The sequence below is a fragment of the Impatiens glandulifera genome, unplaced genomic scaffold (genome assembly GCF_907164915.1).
Source record: "Impatiens glandulifera unplaced genomic scaffold, dImpGla2.1, whole genome shotgun sequence".
NCBI lineage: Eukaryota > Viridiplantae > Streptophyta > Magnoliopsida > Ericales > Balsaminaceae > Impatiens > Impatiens glandulifera.
Window position 1 is genome coordinate 54,990 of NW_025919133.1, and position 14,939 is coordinate 69,928.

General features: G+C 36.6%; 1 protein-coding gene across 1 annotated transcript; it reads left to right on the plus strand.

The window, feature by feature from the left end:
- Positions 1 to 750: 750 nt before the first annotated feature.
- On the plus strand, positions 751 to 2,402 carry LOC124917494 (heterogeneous nuclear ribonucleoprotein 1-like). Its single transcript, XM_047457907.1, has 3 exons — positions 751 to 992; positions 1,100 to 1,325; positions 1,398 to 2,402. Exons 2-3 carry the CDS (start codon positions 1,104 to 1,106, stop codon positions 2,400 to 2,402), a joined length of 1,227 nt encoding a protein of 408 aa, XP_047313863.1. The 5' UTR covers positions 751 to 992; positions 1,100 to 1,103.
- Positions 2,403 to 14,939: the final 12,537 nt, after the last annotated feature.

Sequence of the window (14,939 nt, forward strand, 5' to 3'; positions counted from 1 at the left end):
TTTTTGTAAATATGAATGTATAAATTTTGTAAATATTTATAAATTTATATTTAGAACAATTAATAATTTATAATTTTTTAAAATAATTAAATAAATTTATAATTTAATAATAAAAAAAATAATTATTTTTTAATATAGAATATCAAATCATTTAATAATAAAAAACTAAAAATAATGCACTATTTGTATTTGTAGTGCGCGGTAAAAATTATAATATTAACTAACTTAATAATACCGTTATTTTATAGTTTTATAATACCTAACTTTTACTCTCCTATCATTACTCATTTAAAAATATTAATATATAAATTTTATAAATAATTCTAAATATATATTTAAAATAATTAATATTTAAAAAATATAATTTAATTTATTATTTAATAATAAAAAATCAAAAAAATATTATAATTATATTTTATATTTAGAACATTAAATCATTTAATAATAAAAAACTGAATTGCGCGGCAAAAATTTAAATATAAAATTATATTATATAAAAGAATATCGTTATTTTATACCGCACAAATCTTTCGTTCTCTTGTCATTACTAATAGTTTATCATTACTAATACTTGATTTAAATATAAATTTAAGGAATTTCATTACTTAATAATTTAAATTTGATATTTTTATTTGCCTTCTTTAAGTTTTTGAAAACAGTCATTAAGCAAATTAGCGAGATAAAGTGGCTATACTCAAAGTGAGTAGAAGGATGAACATGGGCCTCGGTTCTTTACTCTTCCTTCTCTTAGATCTTACATTATATTACAACACTTGTCACCTCAATTTTCTTCAATCCGATTGTTTAACTTCGAATGCATCAATAGCTTCACCATCTTAGCTTCAATCTATCCGATCTTAGTTCATTTCATTAGCAGTTCTGTTACTCAGATCTTCCTGCTGCCTGAATTCCCCGTGGATTAATTGCGGAACGGCCTCGTACTGATATTCGATAGATTTCATCTTGTGGGTTTCTCCAATCTATAGAGCAAGGTAAGATCTTGTTTGGTTTCTTCTGCATATACAATTTTTCTATTCATTTTACGCGTTTAATGGGTCTGAATGATGCGTGCTATGAACAATGTTCTTCTGTTGAGTAGGAAAATGCAATCGGATCTTGGTAAGCTATTCATTGGTGGGATTTCTTGGGATACTGATGAAGAACGACTGAAGGAGTACTTTAGTGGTTTTGGAGAGGTATCGGAGGCAGTAATATTGAAGGATCGGATTACAGGAAGGGCTCGTGGCTTTGGTTTTGTTGTCTTCACCGATCCAGCTGTTGCAGAAAAAGTCATCCAAGAGAGGCACAACATTGATGGAAGAATGGTAAGTGGAATCCATTTAAATTTCATGAATCAAATAGGATTTAGTTCAAATTCATATGGTTTTATCAATCAGGTGGAGGCTAAAAAGGCAGTTCCAAGGGATGATCATAACACAATGATTAGAAACAATAGCATCATGCATGGCTCTCCTGGTGCAGGGCAGACAAAAAAGGTATTTGTTGGCGGTTTATCATCCTCTGTAACAGAAACTGGCTTCAAGAACTATTTCGAGCAATTTGGAACCGTAAGTGATGCTGTAGTGATGTATGATCACAATACACAGCGCCCTAGAGGATTTGGATTCATAACTTTTGATTCTGAGGAATCAGTAGACAAAGTTTTGATGATGAAACCTTTTCATGTGCTGAATGGGAAGATGATTGAGATCAAAAGGGCTGTCCCTAAGGAATTATCTCACGGTTCTAGCCGAAGCCCTGTGAGTTTGAGTGGGATTAGTAAAATTCTTAATCAAGGTTATTGTGTGAAGATGGATATTGGTAGGTTCAGCAGCCCGTTAGGCTCAAGTTACAGAATGGGTTTGAATTTTGAACCAAGTTTCGAAGGAAACACTAGCTTCAATAGCTATGGTAGAGGAATCAGTCCTTTTTATATTGGAAACTCGAATCGGTTTGCCAATGCCATTGGCTACGAAGGAGGAAATGGTGGAAACTCTTCTTTTTTTAGCTCGGGATCCCAAAGTTTGTTGGGTAATTGGGGTATCTCTCCTTTGTCAAACCAAGATGGTGATAATCTAGGTTATGGGATCAATGATAACGGTTATGGGCTTTATGGACTAGGAGGAGAAGGAGGGTCTAGGCGTAGTAGCTTCTCGGCAGGTGGCCATTTCACATCAAGTGGAGGTTATGAGGGGTCGGGTTATGGAGATCCTACTCGGCGTTCAATGATCCATCTTGAAAGGGATGATGGACCGGGTTCGTTTGATTTTATGAGGGGTGGTAATGGAGGATTGGATGTTTCAACCAAAAGTCCAATTGGCTATTATGGTGGTTATAATGTTGCTAAGAGACAGATTAATAGAGGTAAAGATGGTTGTTCTATGATTATAGTGAAACATTAACACAATTTATAAGATTAAGATAGAAATCTAATGCTATAGTTACTAATTAAAGATTTTAGATGAATGAGGCCATCTGACTGAAAAAAACAAACTTTTGTTGTTACATGGTTTTTAGTTTTGGATAGATTTGGTTCAAATTCTCATACCTTGAAAGTGTTTGTTTCAGATTGCAGATTTCCCATTATCTTATAGCCCATTTCATGTGATATAAGTAAATTGAATTTTAATAGGCAATTCACAAGTTTCATTTTGTTTTTTTGAAAAACTGAATTATTCAGATCAAATAATTACAATGCACAAGTTTATGATTAAAACTTCTGAGATCGTGCGAATATTGGTTGTACTTTTCACTCTAAATGATGTCATCTTTGCGTTGTTGCAATTTTAATGGAGTCTTCGAACCAAGAGCAATTCGATGTATTTTATTCCCTTTAGTTTCGCCTTTTTAAGGAGCTTTTTAACTAATCTCTTTGATTGTGTCTTGCGCCTCTCTAGGAAGAATCGCCATCAACAAGGTATGGCATTCAGGGTCTGGACCTGGAAAGAAAGTTTGATTGCTAATAATAACGGGATCACTAGCTCGAACTAGAGGTTTTTGCTTCTTGTTCACGAACTTTTTTTCAACGCCCATACCTTAGTCTAGTCACTAGTTCATTCACACCTTTCGTCTGCTAACCTAAGGCCCAAGCTATAAAAATTTTCTGGTCTTCGTGCTCCATACTCATAGCGAAATGGTGCGATGCTCTTTTTAAGTCTTAGATTTTTCTTCCTCGACTCAAAAATCTTTTTTTTTCAGATTCTTTAAAAGCTTGCGTTCTGAATGTACTACTACTTAGGAAAGATTAGGAGTTGTGTAAAAACCTTCATATTGTAAAGGGGAGAAAATCCCCTTGTTGTTCCCTCTTTCTATTGATAGTGAGTTGGAATCTTGGCCTCGGGATATTCGAGTTCTTTTATAAAACCTTATATAGACGTAATTTATAAGGGGTTATTTTATATCTTTAATTTAAGTAATTGAGTTCCCTTTCTTATATCTCCTATGTAAGGCGAATGCAAGACCTTTGCATTTGGTCTTTGATAACGAGTCTCTTATTTTATTTTAAGGTCTGAGTTAAGAAATGATTATTTTTAATATAAAATTTTAAAGTCTGTCTCGGTCCCTCGGTGATCGGAAAAGTAACTCAAGTATGAGTAAGAAACACAATACCTCTAGCTCTGGCATGTGAAATTGCAACCAAAGTGAGCCATGGAGCCGAGTGACGTGCCATCACTACTAATTGAGTGCCAGCACTACGCTATGCTATCAGTAGTTAGGGAGTCAGCTCCTTTCAAAGCTCTTTGAGCCCTTACTCTATAATGGCGCTTTTGTTTTCTTGCAGCTAGCGCACTTTACCAATATATCAAGGGCTTTTCTCGTTTGTTTAGTTCCAATTTTTGGCCTTATCTTGTAGGTTACGACGACGTTGAGTTGGCGGTAGAGACAGACTCGACATTCAGGCATGCCGCTTGACGATGTGGTACATAGTGGGTTTAGTACGCCCTGCCAAAATGACTCCGAAATAAGAAAAAAGGTGTGTGCTGCACTCACGAAGGATTGCCAGTGATATACTGGAGGGAGGTGGGGATGACGTCAAGTCGCATGGCCCTTATGGGCTGGGCCAAACATGTGCTACAATGACAATTACAATTAGAAGCAAGGTTGTAAGACAGAGCAAATCCGGAAAGATTGTCTTAGTTCGGATTGTTCTTTGTAACTTAGGAACACTCACACCGTCCTTGTAAAATGTGACACCATAAGGGTAAAAAAACAAGAAATTGGACAAACCATGTACTAAAGTAAAATAATGATTAAAGTCGAATCTTTTGTGCTCGTTTTTAAAACAATCGACCGCATAAGCATATCAAGCTTAACTTCATATTCTAATCTGTTGAGGCTTCCTCTTCCCTAAGCTTGAATAGAAAGAAAGTTAAAGCTCCCTAAGTACATGGAAAAGAGAGAGAGAGAGAGAGAGAGAGAGAAAAGCCTTGGAGATCATACGTCGGAATCACCATATATCAAAGGAAGCGCAATAGCACAAACGACACATCACGATCAGCATAGAGGCACAATAGAATGGGAAGCAAGGTTGTAAGGCGGAGCGAATCCGGAAAGATTGCCTCAATTTAGATTGTTCTTTGCAACTCGGGAACACTCACACCGGTCTTGTAAAATGTGACAACATAAGGGTAAATAAAAAAACAAGAAATTCAGGCCGAACCATGTACTAAAATAAAACAATGATTAAAGTCGAATCTCTTGTGCTCGTTAATATAACAATCGACCACATAAGCATATCGAGCTTACCTTCATATTCCAATCTGTTGAGTGTTCCTCCTCCCTAAGCTTGAATAGAAAGAAAGTTAAAGCTCCCTATGTACATGGAAAAAAGTGAGAGAGAAAAGCCTTGAAGATCAGACGTCGGAATCACTCTATATCAAAGGAGTGCAATCGGCACAAGCGACACATCACGATCGGCATAGAGGCACAATCGGCATGGGAAACACAATATTTTCTTGCGATCGTAAGTTATCAAATTGTCGTCGAAATCACCATTGATCAAAAGAAACGCGATCGGTAGAGGCGGCACGACATGTCAGCACGGGCGACATGATAGGTGCAGGAGGCACATCACGATTGGCAAGGGAGACACGATATTGTCTTTCACTGTAAGTCAATCATTAAGTGTCGCTAGTCTATGGTTTTTTGTGTAGTTGTAAGCACCGTTAGAATTTTCACTCGTTTGTAGTGTATCTGTGATCATATCTTAGTGTTTGTACAATCTCTATGTTCTATTACTCTGTTTCTACTATTATGGGGAAGGGGAAGAAAAAAAGTAATAAATCTAAAAAAGTCAGGGAGTTTGTGCTGGAAGGAATTAAGGAATTGACAATTAAAGAAATTGAAAGAATTACTGTAGAAGTTAGTAAAGAACAACAATAATTAACCCAAATTGATGGGTTTAAATGATATTATCAATGATAAAACAAAACAACGATGATTAACACAAATTAATGGTATATATGCTATTATTATGAATAATATCTAATATCTTCCCAATCAATGAGTTAGTTTGGGAAATAATCTATTTTTTATCAAGTCAATCTCAAATTCATTTAATATTATTGGTTTTTATAAGTATACCAATGTCAATTTAAAATTTTTTAATTAAGGCAATTTCTTGTTTATCAATGTTATAGTGATTGGTGTAGTTTCAATCGCTAATATGCTTAAGGAATGGCGATTCGTTACTTATCCAATCGCTATTAATAAAATCATAGCGATTGGTTCATTTTCCAATCACTACTAACTCTTCAAAAACGCGACAAAAGAAGGCACCATTTTTTCGCGGTTAATTACTAAGTTTATAGCGATAGGTTTTGTAACCAATCACCGTTATGTCTAGGTAGTAGTGCTTAGTCTAAGGACCAATCACCATTATCAAAGTAGTAGCGATTGGATTTCCATCCAATCGCCACTACTTTGATAATGGCACTATTTTTGCTCGCTAATTGGTCTTTTTTTACTAGTGACATGATAACAACACAAGTAAACAATCTTCTCCAACTACTATTGGGAAAATCTTGTAAAAAATAATGCAGGAAAATAGTGTTGAGTTATGGAGCACTCTACAATAGTTATATAGAGTTTATTGAGCTTGTATTTGGGTTTAGGCTTGGGTCTGACCAAGAGTTATTTATATTTTATTACTTGAATGTTTACCATATAAATATGTTATTTTTATGGATTTACATTAAGTAGACATAATTCTAGAGAAATAAAATGTGAGGCAAAAACTCTTTATTTTTTTCTTCTTCTTCATAGTGAAATCTGATATCTACTGAAGTGAACGTAGCTCATTTGAGTGAACCAATATAAATCTATGTCCTTTTATGTTCTTTTTTTTTGTATTTTTATAAATCGTTTCAAGCAAGTCAGATTTGGGGATCCAAATCCTAACAACTATCATCAGAGCTGCTAGACTAGATTAGAGCATTGGAAACAATGGTAAACGAGAACAGTATATGACACGGGATTGGAAGATTTGATTGAAAAGATTATGCCTTCTAGAGGATGCAAATTGAGGATTATCTCCATGGAATGAAGCTTCATGTTCCTTTGTGTGAGAAACTATAGAAGATAGATGAAGCTAAATGGAAACTCCTTAATAGACATGTATTGAGAGTTGTCCGATTGACAATAACCAAGACTGTTGCTCACAATATAGCAAAGGAGAAGACCACCAAGAGTCTGATGAAAGCTCCTCTCTAATATGTATGAGAAACCATATACTAACAATAAAGTACATTTAATGAAAATTCTCTTTTACTTAACAATGATTGATAGTATTTTTCTATCATTTTATTGCTGGAATTGTGGTAAGTAGGGTCACTTGAAGAGGAACTGCAAAGCACCGAAGAGAAACGATGATGATAAAAACGACGTATCCAACGCAGTTACATAAATTATCACTGATGCGTTGCTTATGTTTGTTGGTAGCCCAATAGATTAATGAGTTTTGGACTCTAGAGCGTCTTTCCACATCACTGTCTACAAAGAATTAATTGAGAATTATGCGGCTGGAAACTGTGGAAAAGTTTATCTCGTATATGGTGAGTCGCTGGATATTGTTAGCACGGGAAACATTAAATCGAAGATCACAAACGATTCTATTTGGAGGAATAATAAGGTGAGACACATTCCAAATTTAATGCGGAATCTGATTTCTGTTACACAACTTGATGAAGAATGTCACAATTTCAGTTGTGGCAATGGTGTGTGAAAGGTGACTAAATGAGCAATAGTTGTTGCTCGAGGTCACAAAATTGGAACGTTATACACGACTTTAACTTGTAGAGAAACAATTGATGTTGTAGTTTATGACTCGAAGAACAGTGAGCTATGACATTGCAAGTTGGGTCATATGTGCGAACACAAGATGAAAATTCTTTTGAAGAACGGAAAAATTCCAGAACTGAAGTCTGTTGAATATCAGTTATGTGAAAACTGTATTCTTGGAAAACACAAACGAGTGAGTTTCTTAAAATTGGGAAATTGCTCAAGAAAGAAAGACTAAAGTTAGTACACACTAATATGTGAGGACCTACACCCTTTTCATTTATTGGCAGATCATACTACTACATGAATTTTATAGATGATTCAACAAGGAAAGTATGGATTTACTTTATGAAGCACAAGTCTGGAGTATTTGTTATTTTCAAAAACTGCAAGGCTTTAGTTAAAAATGAAGGTTAAATGCTTGAGATCCGACAATGGAGGCGAGTACATTAGTTCAGATTTTAGAAAGTATGATAGGATCGGCTTTATCGATAGAGACGGGGGTCTGGCTATGGATGAAGGCTTATGAAAAATTGTTTGAAAGAAATCCTGTTAGGGATTTAATTCGCTTTCTATTCTACACAAACTTGTGTAAACACTTGAAACGGATTCAAGGCGGAATTGTTTACTTGGGTTTGAAGCACAAGATGAAATATGAAAAGATGACAGAAAAGAAGAACACAGCAGTTTGTTTATGGATGTTCGGAGCAAACTCTCCTACGTCATCCCCTTCTTCCAACCACCGGAAGGATTCACTATAAGATGATTATAATCAAATACAGTTTACACACACTTAGCTCACTATTGAACATAACACTTTCTGTTCAATTACAAGATGAAGAATATCACTCAGCTAAAGGTGTTTTGATTCTAGCTTTCTCTCTCGATTCACACACAGTACAATCAGAAAAAAGCTTCACAAAATAAGTTTAGTAAGCAAGATGATTGATTAGTTTCTCTCTCTGTAATCAGATTGCTTGTTCGTGAGACTTGTTAAGGCAGATTGTCCGTTGTCCTTGAGATTTGTTAAATACAGAGTATGAGCTAACGGTCGAATCTTCAAGAATGATACGTGGAACTCTTCCATTGGAAAGCCTCCATTGTACACAGCAGGATCTGAGCACAAGGATCGTGGCCGTACAGAACTGGTAGTGCGCCAAATATTCCATCAGGGATGTACCTGCAAAACGGGTAATGTGAGCAAAATTCTCTTACGTGGCATTCCTTGATTGAATGCATATAGCTGCTGTACTAATCTTCACTAGAAAGTGGAGCAGAAGTAGGGTACAACTATAGCACGTGGGTAGGAGAAATGCTAGATTCAAGTGTAATACTTAAACTGAGCATTAGACGTATTTCAGTTAGACGGATTGTGAAAATCAGTCTAATGAAATAAGTAATCTCCTTCTAATAGAAACACGTCTATTAGACCGCCTGGTCTAATAGAATTAGACTCGCGTCTAATTACAATAATCATTAGACTGGTACATCTAACTCCACTGAGTTAGACTACACGTCTAATTCCGGTTCTACCTCAGACTTGTCTGAAGGAGTTAGACTCACGTCTAACTTTCATTAATTAGACCACACGTCTAATTATTCAATAACCATTAGACTGGCACGTCTAACTCCACTGAGTTAGACTGCACGTCTAATTCCGGTTCTACCTCAGACTTGTCTGAAGGAGTTAGACTCACGTCTAACTTTCATTAATTAGACCACACGTCTAATTATTCAATAACCATTAGACTGGCACGTCTAACTCCACTAAGTTAGATTGCACGTCTCATTCTGGTTCTACCTCAGACTTGTCTGAAGGAGTTAGACTCACGTCTAACTTTCATATCAATTAGACTTCCCGTCTAATTACAAATATATTAGACTACACGTCTAACTCCGATGAGTTAGACTGTACGTCTAATTCTTTACACGTCTATTAGACTACACGTCTAACTTCGATGAGTTAGATAGTACGTCTAATTCTATTAGACTTACGTCTAATTTCATGCAATGAAGGCCAAAATCAGTCTAATGATCCTCATTAGTTCCAAGTCTCATAACATATCGTCTCAATACACCTGTATCAAAACTCATAAATTATTTCATCATCAAAATATCAGTGGTTAAATTATTTCAACACTTAGTCAAAATAATTTGACCTAACAATTTCCCCCTTTTTGATGAAGAAATTGTAGACCTGCATACATATATCAAAATATGCATTCATCATATAAATAAACAGAAACCTTGTTCACTTACATCATTCATCCAAAAACCAATATTCGAAAATCCATCAAGAAATCATGTTCAATAAAGTTAAGTAGAGTAAAAGAAGAGAGATCATTGTTCTTCCCTTTTAACTCGAGGATTGGTTGGACTCATCTCTTGCCCAGGAAGCATGTTGAAGAAAGAAGGATAGCCGCGACCACCACGACCGCCTGCATTTGATCTTCCACCACGTTCACCACCACTAGCACGTCCACCTTGATCGACATCTGATAGCCTACTCCGGCCACCACCACTTCGACCTCCATGCTCTTGGTTGGCCTAGGATTGTCATCAGTACTTGGAGCTCGCCTGGATCTTGTCCCGGTTGACACACCATCATTCCTTCTACTTGATTCACCTTGAATTGGTTGAGGTTGAGCACCTTTAGCATTGGCTATTGCATCCTCCTTTGCTTGAAACTTCCTGGCAATGGAGTCAGCAAATTCCTGTCGTTCATTGTCATTCCTTCTCATGCAACCCTGAATTTCCACCATCTGATTCTTCACCAGACTAAATTCTTCCAAGGTTTCCTTGTGGCGTTCATCATTGATTTGCCTTTCAATATCAAACAATTCGGTTTGACGATTGACAAGATGCTTTTCAAATTTTGAGATGTTTACATTGGCGATATGGGTCTCATAAGTGCTCTTCTTCAAGGTGTTATCCAGCTCAGTGAGGATCTTGAAGATATTGCCAAAATTCACTCTTTCTTCTTCCATTGAGTTCATTGTCTGACACATGGTCTTCTGAATTGAGGAGAGCATAGACCTCATAGATCTTAACACTTTGCTTCCTCCAGCAGATGACTCTTCATGAGACGAAACTTCTTCAGATTCTGCTGCCATGCTTTGAATAGGCTCAAAGTTTGTATGAACCTGCAAGGATTGCTCCGGATGATTCATTTCGGTATTCTTAGCAGCTTTGTCTCGTTCCTCTTCTTCAATTTCTTTTTCAGCCCTCTCAAATATTTCCAATAGATTTCTAGAGTAGTGAAGAGGAATGTTGATGTTTTCGTGAACACTTCTCACGACAGCGTCGGAGAATAAATGGGGCTTTACAAAGGTTGCTTGTTGATCTTGTTCCTCCTTAGATGATGAACTTTCTTCATCATCATCTTTCTCTTTAGAGGATTCCCCCTCAGTTTTGGCAGTTTCTGACTGAGTGTCCTCGGCCAATTTTTCTTGAACACCCTCTGTTCTCGCAACAGAGGTTATTAACATGTTTTCTTCAATAGGAACTTTCAAAGCCTCCTCAGTCACGTCTTCTATGATGACTTCTTCTTCATTTGTTTCAAGAGCTTGTTTAGGCTCCTGAACTTTCACATTTTCTTCTTCATTTGGACGTTCTTGAATCGGTTGATCTAGAATGCGTCTCTCTTCGGCAAAAAGATTCCTGAATTCGATCAGGAGAGCGGCATCTAGCTCGTCATTATCAACATCTTGAATGTCCATAACTTCTTCTTCATTGAGAGGTTCTGCGCTAGAGCAATCGACGCCATGAATATGTCTAGAAGCAGCAGAGACATAGCTTTCCAGGATATCATTAACCTCTTCAATACCTTTACTTCAACATCAGCTCCTTTTACATCAGGATTGAAGTTAGCTTTCCTGGCTTCAAAAATTGGAAAGAGAGCTTTTCCAAGAATTCAAGCTTCCACCAGTTCTCTTTTCTTCAGAGCCTCACCAACATCTGAAGTTCTTGCCCATTTCAAGACTTTCTTCTCGTTTGCCACCCTCTTCTTCTATTCTTTTATTATGGCAGCGTTTGACAGAGAGTCGTTGTACTTAGAGGACAACCTCTCCATGAACCAGGACTCATAAATTTCCAATTTCTCAGCAGCAAGAACTTAAACTTGATCCAAAATAAGGTCAACGATGCCTGTTGCCTCAGATACCTTCTCAGGAGCTTAAATTACAATGGATTTTCCTTTTCCAACAACCTCTACGGGTTTTGGAGAGGGTCTTGGTTCACCAATCACAATTCCACTTGTTCCTCTTCTAGAGCGCAACAGTTCGAAAGCAGATTGTGGTTTCATACAGAGCTCAACAGGAAGCTCCCTACAAACAACTTTCCCGACCACTAAGGAATCTTTAGGAGTAGGAATATTGGGTTCACCAGCTACAAGGGTAAGAACATTACCTTGTTCTGGTTGTGATGACTCTGTAGCACCGACGGCTACACGATCAGATTGAATAACAACAGACTCAGCCCTGTCAACAGTTTCATCATTTGGACCGGCTGACTCAACAACAGACCCTTCAGCAGATTCTCTCAAAGGAGAGAATACATATTTAGCTTGTTCCACTACGGGGACATCAAATTTAGGCACAGTGGCTAAAGATTTAGAAGACTTCACCTTTGCAGATTTAGACGTTCGGGGCACCCTTGTCTTCTTCTCCTTTGAGGCACAAGACCTCGAAGGTTTCCTCAAATAGGTTGAGGGAGTGGATAGAGATGGCATTGGAGTTGCAGCAAGTACGCCTGGACCTTGCTTCAATCTTGAATCAACAGATTCAGAGTCCTTCTGATTTGGACTTTTCATACTGGAGGAACTAGCCTCCGATTCGTTCACCGTTTTGGTTCTCTTTGCTCCTGTTGACAGAACAGAAGCAGAGGGCTTTGATCGAGTGGAAGGCTTTCCACCGGTCTGGAAGCTGGAAACACCAGATACAGACTCAAGGTTGTTCTTCAACCTCGTCAGAGTACTAGCCACTGTAAGAGCAGTATAAACTCGTGGAGAATTGATCTGCACCGGTTCACCAACGGGAACCTCCAAATGCTTCAACAAGTGGCTCAGTTGAGCCGCATATGTAATACTTTCTTTGTTCGTCTAACTGATAGAATAACATAAGTTCTGAAAGAGGGTATGAGCCCAGTTTACCTTGATCCCTTTCGAAATGGCACACATATAGTCAAAACGGTCTTGACTATAGAGATGGAAGGAACCAACCTTCCCTTGAAGAGCCTTCGCCACCACGTCGTTCAGAAGAATGAAGTTTGGTTTGAATACCTTCTTGGATCCATTCACATGGATTTTTGAACCATCTGCAGAGAAAGTTGTCTTCATCTCCTCCATGATTTCTGAAGAGAGAACTAAGTCGAAAAGATGACTCTCCGTTGGAAGTTCAAAGAACTCTGCATATACTGCTTCGTCGAAAGAAATCTCCGTTCCGTTGACGGTTGCTACGATGGAATCATCCACCATAACTGTCGTTTTGAAGAACTCGCGAACTTCGTCTTCGTAGAAGATGAACGGTCCTCCCAGATACTTCCTTAACCCAGAATATTCTAGGGTTTGGAGCATCTTCACCACCTCCGGTTGATCAAAAGAATACACCGATGGAAAGTCCACCTGCAAAGTACAGTGATCGAAAGTGATTTTCTTCACCATTTTTTTGAGAGAATATGAATCGACACGAGATTTTAGAGAAATTTAGTGAGAGAACTGCAAAGAAAGCTAGGGTTCTTAGAGATTTCAAGAGATTGGAAACTTTCAAATTCATGCAGAAATGTCCTTATATAGATGAAAGAGGGAAATACAGAATAACCGTCTATTCTAGGGGTATGGCCCATTAATAAATGTTAGACGTCCTTTTTCAAGAAATCATCATTAAAAATGAGGGTATATTAGTCATTTTCTCTAACTTGATAGACACGTGTCTTCATGTTATTAAGAGATGACTGTTTGATGTTTTGAGCGGGAAAAGCAGATAGCTCTCAACGTGTGACAGCTGTCCTTGATCAGTCTAATCGGCACGTAGTTAGACGTTTTTCTTACTTCACAAGTCCAATTTAACACAGCGTCTATTAGACGGATGAGTGTATTAGACGCATACGTCTAATTCCGTGTTTATAACAAATCCGTCTAATGTTTATTAGATGTGTACGTCTAATTCCGCATAACACCACGTTGTACGCGTTTAAAAACGTTTGCCCCAAAAATGATTTTCTTGACTTTTAAGAAATAAATATAACATATAAAAATCTCTTAAACAAAATTGAAATAAAATCAAATTGGTGAATTGTTTAAAAACCAGTTTGTGACCAAAGAGTCGCCACCTAAATTTTTATAAAACTAGGAAAATAAATTATTTGGAATGTAAAACAATAACGCCTTTAAAAAATAAATTCTTTAAAGGTTCGGTGCTTGGTTACACGTGAAAAAGGGCTTTTGGCGTTATGTCTTACGTGCCTGTTAAAAAACAGTCTCTACTTTAACAATTTTGGCCCTTAAAAAAAAATATTATTATACTTTACATTTTAGACATTTTGGATCCTACCATACTAAATCTTAATGCTAAGGATTATAAAATAAATAAAATAAAATAAAAATAAAAAATAAAATAAAATAAAAGCAGATTGCTTCTTTGCTTTGGTTTTGGTTTTAAAAAAATTTTAGGTCAATGACCTTTATATACATTAAGTTTTTTTTATTTAGATTACATATTTACAACAAGAAAAGTAAAAATCCTAAACACCTATCAAAATAGAAAGCTTAAAGAAACAATATATGGAATTAAAAAAAAGAAAAGCAAAAAAAAGATTGAAATTCAAATTCAAAAAGAAAAAAAAAAAGACAAAAGAGCTTACAGTAGGGCTGCTCTTTTGATGTTAAGGGTGGTATTTAATCTAAGATTTCCTAAGCAAATCTTGCTCTTTTGATGTTAAGTTTTGATGTTAAGGGTGGTATTTAATCTAAGATTTCCTAAGCAAATCTTGTGACCAACTTAACAAGAGTGGTGTTTGCTTAGAATTTTCAAGCAGCCTAGAGAGAGGAAGGTGAATGTCCAAATTGAGTCCCTTTGCTAGGGTGTTAAGAGGGGTATTTATAGGCAAAGCTATGAAACCCTAGGGCTCAAAGGCCCATTTAACAAACTTGACCGTTGGAAAGAAAACTATTTTAAACATTTACAAATGTTTAAAATAATGGAGCAATCTCCACTTGACATGTCAATAAATCAAGTTTTCAATCCAATGGGATTTAATCTTTATTTAATAATGATGTATTACTTGGTCATTTTAATTTTATAATTAAAAAAATAACCAAGTCTTCAATCTTTTCTTCTACGTTGAAACTTTCTCTCTTGCCACTTCCTCCTCTTTTTTAGCAACTTCTTTTATTTTCTTTTGACCGCACATGATAGAATCGTCATTTCAAGATTTGTGGTTGTCACCATCAATAAGATGACCGTTGGCTTCACCTAACTCTTTTAACATTTGATTTCATGGGTCGAATCTTGGGCATGGGTCGGTCCATTAGTCGGGTGACCGGTTGGATCCGTCAATTGTATCCTTTCCTTGGCCTTACTTTGGGTTGATTTGTCTTTGATTTGGATCTTCCTATCTCTATTCACAAATCTGATCTGGATCTTGCATGTGGATCTTGGATTGAC